Source organism: Varroa jacobsoni, unplaced genomic scaffold (genome assembly GCF_002532875.2).
Source record: "Varroa jacobsoni isolate VJ856 unplaced genomic scaffold, vjacob_1.0 scaffold_1296, whole genome shotgun sequence".
NCBI classification, from domain to species: domain Eukaryota; kingdom Metazoa; phylum Arthropoda; class Arachnida; order Mesostigmata; family Varroidae; genus Varroa; species Varroa jacobsoni.
Genome location: NW_019214198.1, coordinates 1 through 17,566, shown reverse-complemented (window position 1 = coordinate 17,566; position 17,566 = coordinate 1). Strand labels below are relative to the sequence as shown.

At 38.6% G+C, this 17,566-nt stretch overlaps 2 protein-coding genes across 5 annotated transcripts in view; one reads left to right on the top strand and one right to left on the bottom strand.

Annotated features, from left to right (window-relative positions):
• Pdk1 (Phosphoinositide-dependent kinase 1) overlaps positions 1-12,624 on the top strand; it is a 25,602-nt gene extending 12,978 nt beyond the window's left edge. For 2 of the 4 annotated variants that reach the window (XM_022847553.2, XM_022847548.2), the window contains 10 exons: positions 2,536-2,709; positions 3,019-3,326; positions 3,774-3,900; positions 4,191-4,308; positions 4,565-4,682; positions 4,981-5,067; positions 6,592-6,753; positions 7,179-7,363; positions 7,734-7,869; positions 8,003-12,624. In XM_022847553.2, the coding sequence (XP_022703288.1) occupies positions 2,536-2,709; positions 3,019-3,326; positions 3,774-3,900; positions 4,191-4,308; positions 4,565-4,682; positions 4,981-5,067; positions 6,592-6,753; positions 7,179-7,363; positions 7,734-7,869; positions 8,003-8,170 (1,583 nt within the window). In that variant the 3' untranslated portion in view covers positions 8,171-12,624. The remainder of the gene's footprint in view (positions 1-2,535; positions 2,710-3,018; positions 3,327-3,773; positions 3,901-4,190; positions 4,309-4,564; positions 4,683-4,980; positions 5,068-6,591; positions 6,754-7,178; positions 7,364-7,733; positions 7,870-8,002) is intronic. The other 2 variants (XM_022847550.2, XM_086971723.1) reach the window with 2 other exon arrangements.
• Positions 12,625-13,946: 1,322 nt separating this feature from the next.
• Positions 13,947-17,295, bottom strand: LOC111268521 (uncharacterized; the record flags this gene model as incomplete). Its single annotated transcript, XM_022847554.2, is given in 4 exon segments — positions 13,947-14,376; positions 14,997-15,120; positions 16,036-16,095; positions 17,132-17,295. Coding segments are annotated over 4 exon segments (333 nt in total). The 3' UTR covers positions 13,947-14,289.
• Positions 17,296-17,566: the final 271 nt, after the last annotated feature.

The following is a 17,566-nucleotide window of genomic DNA, read 5'->3' as shown; positions in this document are numbered from 1 at the left end:
ACACAGACACGTACACATGTATATACACAGACACGTACACATGTATATACACAGACACGTACACATATATATACACAGACACGTGCACATATATATATATATATACACAGCACCCACACAGCACACCACACATATGCGCGCGCACACATCCACAGATACACACATATACACAGATACACAAACACGTACACAGATACACACACTGACACAAACACGGACTCAACAGATATACATACACTCTCAGATACACACCCTGACACATACACGGATACAACAGAGACACACCCACACTCACAGATGCTCACACCCTCATAGACACTCACAAACGCACACCCACAGACAACTAGACACAAACACCTACTCGAAGATAAGCACACTCATAAACTCAGTTAGGCACAAACGGAAACAGAAAAACTCAGGGACACATGCACTCAGGCACAAACTCGAATATATACATGCAGACTTGGGTACACACAGGGGCACACACTCGGACATATACACACACATTGGGGCACACATACACACTCACACCTAAAGAATCGGGCCCATACACACTCAGGCACACACACACACACACATGTACATAAACAAACAGTTCTTTAAATTGATACACACCTGCTCACTTGGTAAAGGCTGTCCATCATACATCCATCAAACTGCCCCGCCTTCTCGGTTTCTTTCTTTCCTTTGTGGCTGACTGACAGCTATGCTCCGTTCCTACTGACGTCACCATCTCTCTGACGCGCATAAACGGATTCGACGTAGGTGATGGCAGCCACCGCAACGACGGGTTGGATGTCGTCGGGGTGACATCACCGTCACCATTATCACGAACCGTCGTGCGTTTGATTACGCCGCCTTTAGAGGTCTGTTCTTCTATACGGATGACAAACAGTAGACTTCCTGGCTGTATTTGGCAATTCTGTAGCGTCTCGCTGCTAACAAAATAAATTGATCAAAGAGCTATCTGAATGTACGTATGGCTTTCGCTATTGTTGGTAACGTATTTTGCTCATAGAAACGTACTCTATGCCAGTGCGATATAACTGCATTTGGCTGTTTGGCTTTTCATCGACGTGATGATAATCTGACGCGGTCGTCCACCGAGAAGTTCTGGAGCGTTTGTCGTCTCCGCCTCTTTTCTATCATGTTCTAGCGGTATTCCTTAGAACATCTATATCGTCTCTTAGGGACTCTAAGCATTATGTAGCACTATAGAGAGAGATCGAGTGTGAATCTTAAGAAGCATCATACTCTCGATTAATGTGCGACAAGTATTATGTTCTTCACTCATTGACTACGTCGACTTGCGCCGAATTGAACAGAGAAACTGGCCATTAGCATTTTATAATTGACTTAATCTCGGTTACGTACATTTTTCTTTGCTGTTGGCTTCCAGGGTTCATAGTTCGTGTATTGTCAATGTAACATCTGAATATATATATGTATATATATATATATATATATATATATATATATGTACATATCTATATATTTTACTTGAAAGTTAAGAGACCAGTTTCATGTTAAATTCCTAGAGAAAGAGCCCCCTTTGTTTCTATGTTATTGTGTATTTAAAAACGTTACGACGGTCCAAAGATTCTGCGGTTCACTTGTTTAATAGACGACCTATTTAATTTTCGGAGCACAGATCCCAGTGCGCGCACAGCAAATGTCGTGATTAAAAAAAATCAACACGGCACGACATGCAACAGAACGGATCGCCTTGCATAAAACGATATTTATTATTGGTAAAACATGGCCCAACACTCACTTTTTACAAGAATTGTTTCGCTCAGGTTCAGCTTGAAAATTTAACTTCACACTCAGTTGCAGGAGATTTAAACAGTCGTACAGGGTAGCCTATACTATCGTCCTTACTTAGGGTCATTTAAATTGACAACAGTAAACTTATAATTAACAATAATAACAGCGTTAGTAACACTAACATTAAATCATCAGGCTCAATTAAAATCGCCTGTTCTGGCTTTCGAACATATGTCCTGAGCAGTAGTCTGATTACTAAAATGAAAAACAGTTAAAAAAACTCAAATAAACGATATATTATACACTTAATGCTTATTATACATTTAAGATATACTATGTATGAGGCATCGTGGATCATATCTTACTTTTAACAACCATAGAAAAGCGTATTACCGTGAGCGTTCCAAGAGGAACAACAAAGGAGTTTATAGCCTATAAAATGTATTTCTATATTAGATTATATTAAGCGAATGGAATGACTAACTTGCTAAAATCGGATGAACTCAAGCGGAATTAGGTGCCAGTTCTCCCCAATGAAACACTTTTTATAGCTCACGAACTCTGCCTATTTTGTCGCTTTTATTTGAACTTACGTAAGACACAGGATGGGAACATATATTTATATCAATAAAATATTTAATTTGTTGTATACAGCTATCTATTATATAAGCACGTGTACCTGACGAATTTTCTTTTTCTATTTTGTCGTATTTCCTCTGTTATATGCGCTACCTAATCACTATAAATATGTCAACGCTGCTTATGCAGTTAAGGTGTGCGACAAAGCGCATATACTCAAAGAGAAAAAGCAAAATGCAGCCCACCGGGAAAAACATATACTTTCAGAACTATGTCGCAGACCTCATCCGCTCGTCATCGGACTTCACTGCACTTTTCACGATGAAGCCCGGCTCTACTTCGTTGTTACATACGCCAAAAATGGTTCGTGCTATCCAGTGTGTTCATTCCATATCATGTGGCCACTCAACTGTTTTGATCGATCAAATGATAAAAATAATAGTAGTCAACCTGGGGCCTCTAACTTTAGCCAGGGAAGTGCAAATCATTATCACAGCCTTCATTTTCTCAAATCAGTTTCATAGAGTCTGAAGTAGTAGACTGTCGTGATAGATGTTTTTATCGTCAAGTATAGATTATCCACCCGCCGAAGTTATAAAGGTGTTTATGATAGATAGGTAGGGCTTCAACAGTCATTGTTAACGTGGAAAGAATGGATCCGCTAATTTTCAGGCGATTTGCTCAAACACATCCATAAGGTCGGTAACTTCAACGCTGAGTGCACTCGCTTCTACTCGGGTGAGCTCATGGCAGCTTTACGGTATTTGCACCGTGCTGGCGTAGTGCATCGCGACATAAAACCTGAAAATGTGCTTATGTCTGAACGAATGCACGTTCTGGTAGCAGATTTTGGCAGTGCACAGATCCTTCCATTGGACACCCCGGCCGAAAATGATCAACCTTCTCATGAAGGTTCGGTTCCCACTACAGATACGGATGCAGAAACATCAACAGCCGCAGCAAGTTCCCCAACGAAAAAGGTGAACAAAAAAATAGAAACAGGAATTGCTGCAATCAGGCGTTTTCTGTTATCTTTACCGAGTATCCTTATAAAACTGTCCCGGATGAAGAAAACTTTCAGATTAGACTGCCATAACCTAAAGCTTTAGAGGTAGACGGAACAGTGGGAAACTTGCTGCCGAGTTTAAGAAGAGCTGTCTTATATTACCAATGTATCGACAACGAGTCTACTAGATTCTCCGTGAACAGCACGAATATTATAGCGCATGCCTCACTTTGTCAGCCTTTTTCAGCAGAGATAGTTTACTAAGCCGGATTATGTCCACATTGTTGATAGCTCTGAAGATCGATTTTAACAAAAGCAAAAAAAACTAGGCTTTTTGCACTATATAATATGAGACTTGAAGCGCAAATGGCCAAATATCCAGTAGCAAATACTCATAAAATATATTATCTTGCGCTTTCAGACGACCAGTGGTCCCGAGGCCGTTGGTGCGGATAAGGTTTCCAGATTCCGGGTGCGCCCACGACCAGAGGGACCAAATGGCGGTGAAACACCTCAACGAAGCTCTGTTCGAAGAACTTCATTTGTTGGTACGTCCGGAAAACTGATTGCTTTCTAAAAAACGTCCAATCAAAGTTTGCTACCAAGTTTCCGTCAAATATGACGAAGTGCAGTATGTTACGTCGGCTAGCAATAACAGAAAATCTACAACAGAAATGATGTTTATTGTGTACAGCTAGAAAGATTAGCTGCTCTGTGCAAGAAGCTATTCAGTTACAGCGAAACAAGTCCTTGGCTCATATAATGTACGTAACTTAGGTAAACTTAAGTTGTTCGAAAATCTAATTTTGCTGTCTTTTCTTTAACGACGTTATCATAGGGACGGCGCAGTACATAAGCCCAGAAGTATTGGTGTCTGGACCCGTATCGCCAGCAATGGACATGTGGGCCCTTGGGTGTGTCATATATCAGATGGTGTCAGGCTTACCCCCTTTCAGGTAATTAGCAACATACTACCACCGAGCCTTAAGTATTTACAATGAAGCATAGTAAGTCTGTGCCGGCGACGTATAGACCTAGAGAAAAACAACGAAGTGCTTATAGTCATTTATGTCTTGGCCCAGCGTATTGTGCTGTGTGTACGTTGATCGTAACGTATATTTTATTCTAGTTTAGAACGATTTTTTGGTAGTTTGACCTATTCGTCATTAAACTACTATCTTTCATGATCGTTTGTCATGTGTGCGTTTGCAGAGGATTGGCTGCTTATCACATATTTCAACGCATTATCAACCTTGATTACAGTTATCCAGAGGACTTTGATGAAGATGCACGTAGGGTTGTCGAGTCCTTATTGAAAATTATCCCGAAGGTATGAAACGGGATCTGCCAGCGATGGCAGATTTGCTGGTGTAAAAAAAATATTAGCTCCCTTTTTATGCTGCAAAAATCAAAGTGTAAAAGATTAAAACACTCATTAATATATCCTGATAGCAATATTTCTAATTAGAAGATATGATTCAAGAATCCATACTGTGACCTACGATAAACAACAAAGACATAAAGTACTTTAAATCGGTGTAATGTGTAATTTATAGAAAATGAGACAAGATACGAATGTATCAGAAATACTTAACTAAGCAATCATGTTCCTTCTATCTGTTCCATAGGAACGTGCCACAATTAAGGACCTGGAACGTGATTCTTACTACGCGGGCATGGATATTGACAAGCTGCATTTACAGGCACCTCCAGAGGTATGGTTAGCTCTGTAAGCCACGGTAGTAGCTTATTTGCGTAATATGACATTTTTTCGTTGCAGTGAAGAGGGATATGAAACAGCTAGTCGATTTCAAAATTTTTCTTGTTTAAACTCATGTCCGTTTATATATAAAGCTTGCTACAGATTCTTTAACATTTTTTGGTAAATCGGTTTTACCTGTGCTTCTTGATCCCGACAAAGTGGAGAAAATCGAACTAAGATCACCTATCTATATCTTCATTTATTATATTTAAAAATTTTCTACCTTTTTTTACTTTGTAGACGCCAATTTTTCATATTAGGCGATAAATCTTGACGACCTGATTGAAAATGCAATAAATAACTAAAATAGATATTGCTGAAAGAAAATTGCGAAAACTCTGTTGGTTCGCCTATGCAACAATAAAATAGAAATACATTTTGAATAGTTTTTTAGTAAATCTCTAATAAATGTCAATTGAAAAGTTAAAGCAACTAGAGTTGATTTTCGTGAAAATATTTCCTTAAATCATGATTCATGATAAATTGAGAAAAATGCCAAAACGTCAAATGAATATTAGTAGTTTTTTTTTTTTTATTAACAAAAAATATGTGTGCATTGGCTGCGAACAGGGTGAATACATCAACCGAAACATAAGATCATAATGAAACGTATATTGTATCTTCACTTAGTTTAACATGTGCAACTTTTTTATGTGAATAAGCAAGGTAAAAAACCTTCATGTTTCAAAAAGTTAAAAAATCAAGAAGAGACCAAACGAAACATCATTCGAATTAGAATATGTCCATATTATGTACTCATTTAGAAGGGAAAGATAGAAAATATGGAGCCTTGGTGATGTATGAGGAACATAGTTGATCTTAATTTGATGTAATGTGTAATTACTCCCCATAAACGAAAACTAAAAAAATTCATCAAGCCATGGTGACGTCCCAAGAACAGAATGACATCTACTGAAGTCGCCCAAAGGACTGAATTCGCTCTGAAGGACGTACATGAATAGTACGTCCTTCAGAGGTCAGCCGGCCTTATTCAAGTGCGTTTCGAAAATAAAGTTAACTACATAACAGACTTCGTAATCACACTGAATAAATGTATCAAAAGACAACATGTCACGGCAGAAACAAATTTGGCATTATAAGCTTATATTTGTTAGTTTATCTATATATATATGAACAAATTATAATTTATTATACTGGTTGTGTAGAACAATGTTTCTGCAGTCAGTATTGTAATATCTCTATTGTATTCGAAAGAATAACTTGTCGTTCTAAAAAAGAATATGAAGGCTCAACCAGCATAGACAAGTACCATCATGAGTGACAAAAACGTTACAAATTTTTGTCTGATTGTGAAAAGTACTTTTATTGAACGATGGTAGGCCTGGAGTTGCTGTAGATAAGTTCGAAAATAAAACTTGTATGTGATGCGTGGTAACAAATATTTTTAAAATATATCAATATGAACTAACCGTCGTTCTTGTGTTGGATTTTCTGCCTGGTTCGTTTGTCGTATTAGATTGTACCGTTCCTAGCAGGCACCTCAGAGGAAATAGATTGGGGTAAAGTAGATGCCCCAGGTCTCGATGAAAATCAAATGAGTCGTTTATGGGGATTGCACCTCGGGGATGGTGCGCACGAGACCGAGCAAAAAGATAACCCTTCCGCGTCTTCAGACCAGGTTAGCTGACATTTCAACATTAACATAACCATGCTGCCAAATTTCGTTGTGCGTAAGCCTAATAAATTGCTGTTTAACGTCTCATACTGCCGTTAAACCTCGCCTCAGACATTCTTTTAACGGTACTTTACACTGGAATCTAAACCCTGGTTTATTCCGTATATGATTTATGCCGCGTAACGTTAAACTATAAGACGATGAATTATAGAACAATGTGCAAATTATTAGTTGGCAAACTTGCTGTCGCATTGTGGAAGGTCTGGATGTTTTTTTACGCGTTATGTAACTCGAGTGCTCAGTCCGGTTGTCGTGAAGACTGCGAGGCCGATTCGAATAACTGATCTTAGTTTCGGAAGTTTGTTTGAAGCTCAATTACTGTAATACTGTCGAAACGATAATCTCCTTTTCATTCTTTACAATTTCAGCCTTCAAAGCCGCCGGCAAATGTTATTCGGCCGGCTCCTAAAAGCATCATGGATTTCACACAAGAAGAACGCGAACAGCGTCTAGCGGATCAGCGATGTCGGAGCAAGTGGCATAAATTCGTTGAAGGAAATTTGATTCTCAAGGAGGGATTTGTGGATAAACGTAAAGGACTTTTTCCAAGAAGGTTCGTTAATTTCATTTGATTAGTGTGCCATATTACCCCACACATTTTTGTGGAGTCGTTTGCATCAGCTATGTTCTGCAGCTATCCATATGGGTAAAATGGATTATATACATTTTAATTTTTTCTTTAACAGCTAGTCAAAAATATTCTTCTCTCGGTGGCATCAAAAAACACACATTTTCGAATTGACCTTTCCTGTGTGTGGCTACTATTACTAAAGTCAGTTCTACCATGCAGTCGAATTTCGTCAAAAACAATAGAAAATTTCGAGGAATACCCAATGGCCATTTTGAGTTTTGTTCTGTTTGCTGTTATCAGAATGTGTCTGAACTAAACATCGTAAACGAATATACATTTTTGTTTTGCTTAGACGCATGCTACTTCTGACAACGGGCCCGCACCTCTACTATGTTGACCCTGAAAAGATGGTCCTTAAAGGCCAGATCCCGTGGTCTTCAACACTTACTCCAGAGCCGAAAAACTTCAAGACCTTTTTTGTCCACACTGTAAGTAGTTATTGAATAGCGATACATTATTATATGTTTTCAACTGCAACGTTTGGCTTTGTTTGATTGCATGGTATCTGTTACGTCTAATTTCAAGTACTAATTTCAACGTCCGAATCCTTTAATTACACAGCCAAATCGGACCTACAATCTAGAGGATCCTGAAGGGTATGCATTGCGTTGGTGCAAGGCGATCAATGAGGTGTATGAAGCTACCTATGGGCCACGTCCCGTGAATCACCAACAGCATCGAAATCCCACCCCAAACGTGACGGGAAACCGAGGACAGCGGTCGTTTTAACACGTCTAGTGAAAATTAGCAAGCTTGTACCCGGACATGTACCCGGAGATGCCTAAACTGTTTCGGAAAGGAGTACAACGCGTTTCACATTAGTCATCAACAAAGAGCTAGTTAAATTATGATGCTATGCTGAGACTGCCACTGAACTTCCAGTTAGTTTGGAATAGATATCCGGTCAACACATTAACTTGTGACTTAGGAAGTTATCCGTAATAATAATAAACACATTGAAGATATGCAAATTTGGCCTACCACAAAGTTTGCCAACTAAAGACTAGCGCTTAGAGATAAAAAAAAAAAAATAGCGACGTGAAGCATGTGATTAGGGGCAGATACTTGCGCTGATCACTCGAATAATAGCAATGGAAAAATACCTACATACTTCGAATGCCACTTCACAACTACCGGAACGTTAATAATTCCTCTACTACGAGCATATATGATTCATTCGTTGGGCTGGTTAAGTGCAAACTGGGGCAGGACTTACCGGATCGCACTCACGAGAAGCGTTACCCTAATCTGGTAGATTAGATTCGATGGCAATAATTGGTTTGAGCATGGTGCTCTCTGACTCGGATGCTTTATGGGGAAAAAAAAGAAAAAGTGGCAATGCTCAGTGGGCTTTGTGGGTGGCAAACATAAAAAAAATGGAGATCGCACTGCATCCTATCAAAGCTACCTATGCAAAAGTAGGCGCGCTTCGTACCGCATTAACGCGTCTGAAACCGCCTTTCTTGTGGCATGGATGCAGGTCCCCTGAATATATTTGCAGGCCGTTTCAAATTCTTGAGGTTTATTATCTACAGTCATATAGAGAGCTCGAAGCACCAACTAGCAGCATCACGATGCTTCCAGCATTGCATCCAACACAAGGTGTGCGTCATATTTGTTGGAACATTTGCAGACCATGCCATTAAATGACACGTCTCTACTTAGTTATCCTCTCAGTCCTAGAGTACGATGCAGCGGATAAAATTGGCGCGCACTTGTGCTTATGATAACTATTTGTTGATTGTACTTTTGTTTGCGAAATACTGATCTCTTTAGTACTATTTAGTTTACTTTTCAATTGTTTGAGTTCAGTGTATGAGAAAAATGACGGATATTTGGTACGCTGTTATTCTGCTGTAGCAGAAATTTTATACCCACAAAATACCGAATATAAACGTAGCCATATTGGAACAGTGTTTGGGCAACAATTAAAAAAAATTGAATATCAACTGGTAGACTACCAAATAGCAGAAATGAGCTATGTGAATCAGTAGCTTTGATTACTTGATATAGAGATTACAAAAAAAATCCATCGAATTAGGGAGGAGGATCCGCTCCATGGGAAAATTTCTTGGCACCTCTTAGCATTGTATCAGTGAGCGTTTCAGTGCAGCTTTGCTAGCAACTCCAGCAAAAAAAAGCATAATACTCAAAAATGCTACTCCAGGTCGAGGAAATGATTCTACAATTATCTGACGGCGAAAGTACATTCAATTGCCTCGTATCTAAGCCAGAAAGGGTTATAGATCAGTGGTAAAACAACTATTGACAGGATCTCATCATATGAGCTACCGTAAATCTATAGTCTGAAAAGCTAACGCTGTGCATGCAGTGTGCATAATGTGTATGCAATGCACACTGATTTGTCAGTAAAAACAGCAGTGACCTTAATCACAGCGACCAGCAGCGCAATAAGTAAATGTGTATGTTGACAAATGGATATTGCCCAAACGGCGGACCCAGCGGTCAGTGTCAGCACCAATGGTAAAGGCCAGACTACCTGCACTCATGCTATAATTGAAACCGATAAATGTGTGATAGATGAATATAGGGTTGCGATATGGAGTCGTAATGGTAGTAGTAGTAGTGGTAGTAGTAGTGGTAGCAATGAATTGAGCAAAATAGTTGCATGAAGCTGAAAATGGAGTGGGAAGCAAAAAGAAGTGCGGAAAGTTCAACATGCACATAGGGAGTCATCAAGCGCGAAATGTAAATAGAATGTACACATTGTAATGGAACCCAGAAAAAAAACCAAGTGAAAATACAATCAGAAACTGCCTTGAGACCCGCCGAAAAAAAACAGCCAGGTCCCGAGATAATTGACTCACTGTTGCTACTCAGAGTACAGCTTAGATATTGGATAAGCAGGCTTACGTTTCAAGCATTAGCTAATAATAAGACTACTTAATTTTGCATACTGGGGAGGGTAAGACGTGGGAGCAGAAGTAAGCGAACTGGATAACCATAAACAAGAATTATCGAAACAGGAAAAAAAATGAAATTTTCGTTTTCATCAGACTTTTTTTTATCCACATACAATGGGCTCCACGCTATGATTTAGGAAAACATAAGCCTGCGCACGTTTGAGCATGACTTCGATAGGCAAAGGCTAAGGTCCACGCATAAAGGCTGAAGTGAGCAGGACATTGAATGACAGATTACACCGAACTACTGTCGGTTCCATGCTGATCAAGCATTCCCTATGCACTAAGGTTTCTTTTGCTGAACAGCTGGCGAGGATTTTTTCGCTTGAAGACCAAACATAAAAAAAATCACTAAAAATACGAACGCGCAGTGCGGGGTCTGATTCGTGTGTAACTCGTAATGGTGTAATTCTTCATTAATATTTCATAAAGCCACGATTGAACATCTTCTTCGAATCAGGGCATGGGCAATTGCTTTTGTAGCACAAAGAGCTCGATCGGAGTCGGCTAGAGAGTATCGATTTCAATAACCTATAAAAAGACTAAATAGCACAGTTCCTGCAAAAATTAGTGAAAAATTAATAAATATTTGCGAAGGATACAGATGGATGAAACGAGTATAAAACCCATAGTAAGAAGCACGGTATGTGAAGTCATTGTGTGATTTTCAGTAAGGACAACTGAAGTATCGGAGTAAGACTAAAGAAAAGGATGGTAAGCTATAAATAACTAAATACATGACGATCATCGTGAACAATTGATTACGGCAAATGTTTGGCACATTTAGGTTGGTACCTACCCCAAAAAATGGCATGTGTGAAAGGGGAAGCGTGAGAGCGATGAGTGACTTAGGCATAAGCGGATAAAGTGTGCATGTTCTGAAATAGAGACATTTATAGTTTTGTGCTAGCTATCCGAACTCATTCGATGCGCACGCCTATGTCGACTTGATTGGATGGTATCCATGGAAGACAGTCACAAGAAGTAAGCAAAAGCTTGCATTTAATCATTAGTAGAAATGGATTCTTTCGGACCTATCGTCTAGTACGGGTGTTTTTTCGTTGATCGCTTCAGTCGTATCGTGTTCCAAGGCGCAAGCAAATATTTGCCCGTTACAACTTACCTCATACGGTTTGTGTTGCAGTGCTTCAGTAGTAGAACTCTCAAAATGAGGCTAATTATTAAAAGAGTGAGCTGGTTATGCGGAAAAATATTGATTTTTCTGCGTCGTATGCATACAGGGCCCCTGAACTACAACAGGTATTCACAAGGTAGAGTTACTGGAGGCAAATGCTCAAAAAACATTGAGATGAAACTAAAATTGACTATAATGAACGTTAAATAGCCTATAAAAAATAGAATAATAGAAGTTACATATAGAACATTTACGAAATAAATATTAAAAATGTAAACTTGCCCCGGATCGGTTTCGTGGAGCAAACTTCGACCTTCCGACAAAAGGATCGCGGAAAAGAATAATAATAGTAATCCGTAAAACGCTAACTGCGAATATTTCCAGCCTGATCCGAACAGGAGTTTTGTTAGAACGTATTTTAGAAACCAAGTATTATTGCCAACCGCAGTTTCATAACTCCATATTATTACCTATATTATAATGACTTAAGGTCTCGCAGGAGCGAGAGAGTGGAACACTAGTCAGGGTGACACTGATCACACTCAGCAGAAGTTCATGAGACAGTAACTGCATTCGTTATCCGTATATCGCGGCTGCGTACGAACCATTTTCATGTCTAGTCATTGCACGAACAGGCCCTCGGTCCGTTTTCACTATGGTACTTCATTATCAATAGGTCATGGCATCGGTTGTGTCAGTATATTTACGAAGTCCGAAATTCATTCTCCTCCGTACATACAAGCCCATAATCAGTGGTTTCGAGTAGTGAACATTTTTATACCTTTTTCTTTTCCGTAAGAAAGGGAAGGATATTGCTAGCTCCGAATAGGGGTCTTGGGAAATCTTTTGGGTACGAAGGGTTCGAAACTGCGGACTACGTGTGTGAACAAACAGACCGCTTTCTAACATCGAGTAAACGCTAAATTTGCAAGTGGTTTAAACGGGACCTACAGATAGGCTACAATAAGGAGATTAATTATATTGAAAGTATGCAACACAATATCGTTTGCATCTTCCTGACCGATGTATAATGGTCTCATTGGATCAGGAGGTACAATAGACCATACAGAAGATATAATAGCATAGCAATGATACGTTGAATAAATCAAATCATTCAATGACAACATCGTACATTTACTGCAAAACATTTTTTTTTCTTTGTACGTAGGAGAGCACTGTTTCAATAACTGTTCCTGAACACCTCAAAGCATCTGTCTGTACGGCATTAGGCGAAATACATATAGCGAAATACATCATTTGATATACGACACACGTTACCTAATAGGAAAAATGCATTCCTATATGACTGTATCAAAAAGGTATCGACTATGGACCCATAGCTAAGTTTGTAGTACACGCTTACTTGTCTGTTTGCTATTCATGGACAAAATTTCAAAGCACTTAAATGTGAGCTTTGTCTGTTGCAAGCGCTTTAACATGAGCAACTTTAAGAAGCGATACAAAAGACATTTTTACTTACAAAGATACTTCTTTAAGTGTAAATTACGTCATTCGAAAAATTCGATCAGCGGTACAAATACTGCTGAAGGCTTTTCGGAGTTTAGTGTCTGAGCGGACCAACAAACGACAGAGCCTAAATACGACCTTGGTTCAGGGCGATCTGGCGCAGCGAACGAAAACCTAGGAAAAATAGTAGCTTGTATTCGAAGGTAGCTTCAAGGCAAAAGGAGCTCTCAACTGAGAATATGCCGACGAGGCCGAGTTTCAAGCAAGTACAATCTCGTTAATAATATTTTAGAAAAACTTTAACGCATTTAAAACGAAGTTGGACCTACAACACATCATTGCAGGTCACCAAACGTGAGTGTCTAGTAGAAAAGTAGCTGTGAGTTCTTCGCCACAATCACGCATCAGCTTACGGCGTTGCTTACGTTTTTTGCGCAAAACTCAAAACCGTGTATGTGTGTTTGTATTTAAGACAAGAAAAATGGTGGGATACACCCATGAAATCTGAGAGGGATTGCCTCAAGGTGCCAATAATCCTGACATGTGTTAAAAATTGGACATCGTACTGCTTCTTTAGCATAGGGGACAGAAAACATAGAATACTATAAAAAGTAGGTTTACTAATTCCTTTCACTTGCAAGCCCATTGTTTCCGAGTCTGCGTTTGAATTATTCCCTCACTTTTTTTTTTCTGAAAATGAAGCAAAATTTGTGTGGTCCATTGAAGATTTTCGCTCTACCTGTGCAGTGAGGCTACGATATCATCTACATGTTCAACGAGATTTAACAATAGAAATTTTTAAACACATTTCTCTTAATCTTGCAGTTTGGTGGTAGCCGGCCATTATTCTAAAAAATAAATTTCTAAGTGGTCTTTCGCTTGTGCCTCCCTCTTGGCCTTCAGATTTGAAATATGATTTTCTAATATCAGGATTGTTTCATTTGAAATGCCCATTTTATTTTTCAAAACTCCAAATTCATCTATTTTAAAAATGATTTTATTTTTCCTTTTTTGGCTTTATTTAGCCAGGCGGATAAAGCGAGGGGAGAACTGTTGATTTGTATGTAACACTTAGACAAATGTCAGATAATCATCGAGTGGCTTTCACTGTTTGTTAATCCCATTATTTTAACAATTTTTCATTATGACGAGAACTGATATGAGGTAAAAGCGTCCTTTTAATTAACCAGTTCTATTAGTTGTAGGTGAATACAGTAGGTCCTATTCTGGCTCGAATTCTAAGGTAGGCACACGTGCTCTACTTGCCAGCATGATTTCATATGCACTTATTATACGCATATTGCGCCACTCGTCCACGTTTATCAATAGGTGTCGTGACGACCAGTTCCGTGATGCATAAAAGCCCGGAATTTTTTGTCCTGTTTCACCGTACGGTAGTATACAACGATCTGTAGAGAATAGCATAAAAGAATGAATAAATCACAAATCAGACTACATAGATATAATACTTTGATTTGTGTGCACTCCGAAGGATGATTTGTATAGTATTGATTAGTAGAAGTTCTCAAAACCGTCGGAAGTTCAAGCCGTCAAAACATAGGCCTCATACCTGTGTGAATTTTAGTAATAACGCACGAACAGCAACATACGCCTTTCGACCTTGTTAACATGTAAATATGATCTATGAATGTACATATCTGTACTACAACGTATGATTGAAGAAGACTTATGTTTGCCTTAACATAGATGATATCCATCTGTATCTACAAATCTGAAGACACGTGACGCAACGAATTGCTTTCAATAAAAATGAATTCCGCCTTTATCTGCGTACTAAAAACCTTTCATCTTTGAGTTAATTTGCCTCTACAACAGGTGGTAGAGATATAAATTATCGACATTTAATAATTTATACATTTATCGATAATTTATCATTGTGTGTGTAACAGTACGGAGCTGAAAATAATTGACGTCAGGTTGCAGGAAACTGTGTCCTCCGGATAGGGGTCCGCTGATCGCGCATTGCGATACAGTTGTATCCTAAGCAAGGAGAACAAAAATTACAAACCTCTAAAATGATTGCGATCAACGAAGCAGATACACCTGCAGACATAATGTGCACTGCCCCTATCACCTGACTATAGGTCAAGGGATCTGGCGTTTGTACGGCTGCCCACTCATTATCACTAAACCTAAAAAGCAAAACATTATATACATCTTTATTGGCATATTATCTATTGCCTATGTACTACTTGAAACAAGCGACTTCCCAATAAGAATAGGTTTTTCATTAGACCAGCAAACGGCTGAACGAATTATTACGTAGGCATAGCTGGTTATGAACGCCGTTAACCATTTCAAATTTCTCTTCAGAGTCGTTTAAATCCGACAGATTTGTGTACTGATGTGCCGCCAAAATGGACCAAAAAACTGCAGGACAAAACCGCCTACTGGGAAAGACACCAACTTCGACTTCAATTAAAACTATTTATTAATTATTTGTTGATAGAAACAAATGAATAACAGTCATTTAGGTATGATTTTAGGCAAAGGTCGACTAGTTGGCCGAAATTACAATATAATAGATCAATTTCGTTATGGAAATCATGACAAAAGGACTAATTTGTGTTCCCGTGAGTCATTCATGAGGGTATATTAAGATTAAGGAGATCTTTGAAGCCTGTCGATCATCGAAGATCAAACTAGGCCGTGTAACTCCAGCAAGAATCGATACCAGTTAAAATCATTACATGATAAACATTGTGTACCAGCTCACTTGCGCCATATATCCATAGTATTTAGAAGGTCTTACAATTGATAACGAGGACACTATAAATATTTTTAAAGGAACTTGTTGTATTTGATCTACAGACATTAGTCGCATTACAATTTTATATGGTTTTGTACGGCTTGGAAATATACATAGTAGTGGATTTTCACGCTACTACGTTTATTACGCGGATATTAAGTATTCACAAGTTAGCGGAGCGCTTTTTTTTTTTCTTTTCTTTTTACCAATTCGTACACGCATGCCAATAGAGCTATCTATCAATAAGCAATTAGAATTACTGCAATCATATAGTAAATCGTCGTTGTTAGATTAATACCAGTTGGTTGAGTTTTTTAACCAAACTCCCACGAGTCCAGCCTCCCAAAGGTGCATTACTCTGAAATGCCAAATGATTTCGTTAGCCATGTAGGGAACGTCCCCATCTCAAATCTATTTGTAACGCCTGACACGGTTCTGGGTATGTTAAAAGTAATAGCATATGCATAACTTATTTCTACCTCCATTCGACTGTGCATATAAATTTTCAGTGTGTAAAAAATTCATTTACGGAAAAATTGCGAGGAAATTCGTTTGCCGCACGGCCAACTAAAAATACTTAAATATGAAAATGTACCGTCGAGATTTTTAACTTGGGCAATTTTTTGGATTTTTGAGATCGCCCGTAGACAAGGTTCGCTAGCTATTTTTCTTCTATAGAATTTCAGTGCCAAAGTATGGTATACAACGCATATATTTGAAAGCTTGAAAACCAAGTTGTCATCGGTCCCATATATTTGGTTTAATGCCTTGGGCTAGTAGCCTGAGGGCTGGCAATTTAGACACCATGTAATTTAATTAGAAATCCTTATCACGATCTAATGTTCTGTTTTTTTTTTAACTTTAACTGCAGACATAAACGGACTTTCTTTCACCTTTTGTATTTAAAAAAAAACAGTATAAGGCAATTATATGTAATATCAATAGTAATATATTTATCGGAAAGATTTGAGATTTATCGCTAAAAAAAAGAACGAAACGGTTTTTCGTTTAACGTACAATCCAGATATATTTTGTACTATCATAGTATGTATAACTGGCGTATCCGATAGTTAGTGAGTTTGATTCAAGTTTCAGGACCCATTGATTTTCGCAAATAAATTATGCCCGAAAAGAGAAGAACGGTTCAGCAAAATGAAATGGGTTAAGATGGAAAACAAAAAACTTCGATAAAGAGGCACGCATATATAGGCTTTGTCAGACAGGTAAAATGAGAAAAGCCTTCGTGGATAAGCTAGGGAAACCCTCCATTCATTTTCAACAGTATACGAAATAACTAATATATCTAAATAGAACTAAATATCTAAATTGTGTTTTACGCACGCTTCTCTTTACATTCTTTCCTCTTAAAAATACACAGGACAGATAATACTCACAGAAGGTTGACAGGCTTTGTGATTCCGAGACCTTTGCGCATGGCAATACCATATGCACCCATCTGGAAGGAGTCTGGCGCAAAATACACGGAATCGAATCTCGAAAGATCCGCGAGAACACCAATGTATTCACCAATATAGGCATACCTTTCACGTTGCACACGCTGTCAACGAGCCATATTAAAACACGTCACACTGTAGAAACTGCGTAAATCTTTATGGCAGATTATCACAATAATATCATTGTTCGGAATACAATAACATGGCGACAGGTGACTGGTAACATTGTTGCTTATCCGTTTGAAAATTTCAGTTCGAATACGTGGGTAGCTAAAAAAAAAATCATTGATACTAAACCACTCGTAATCGAGGTACTTAGGTTACTAGCCTAGATAATTAGCTGTTGATGGGCGTCAGAGAAATGATTGCTTGTAC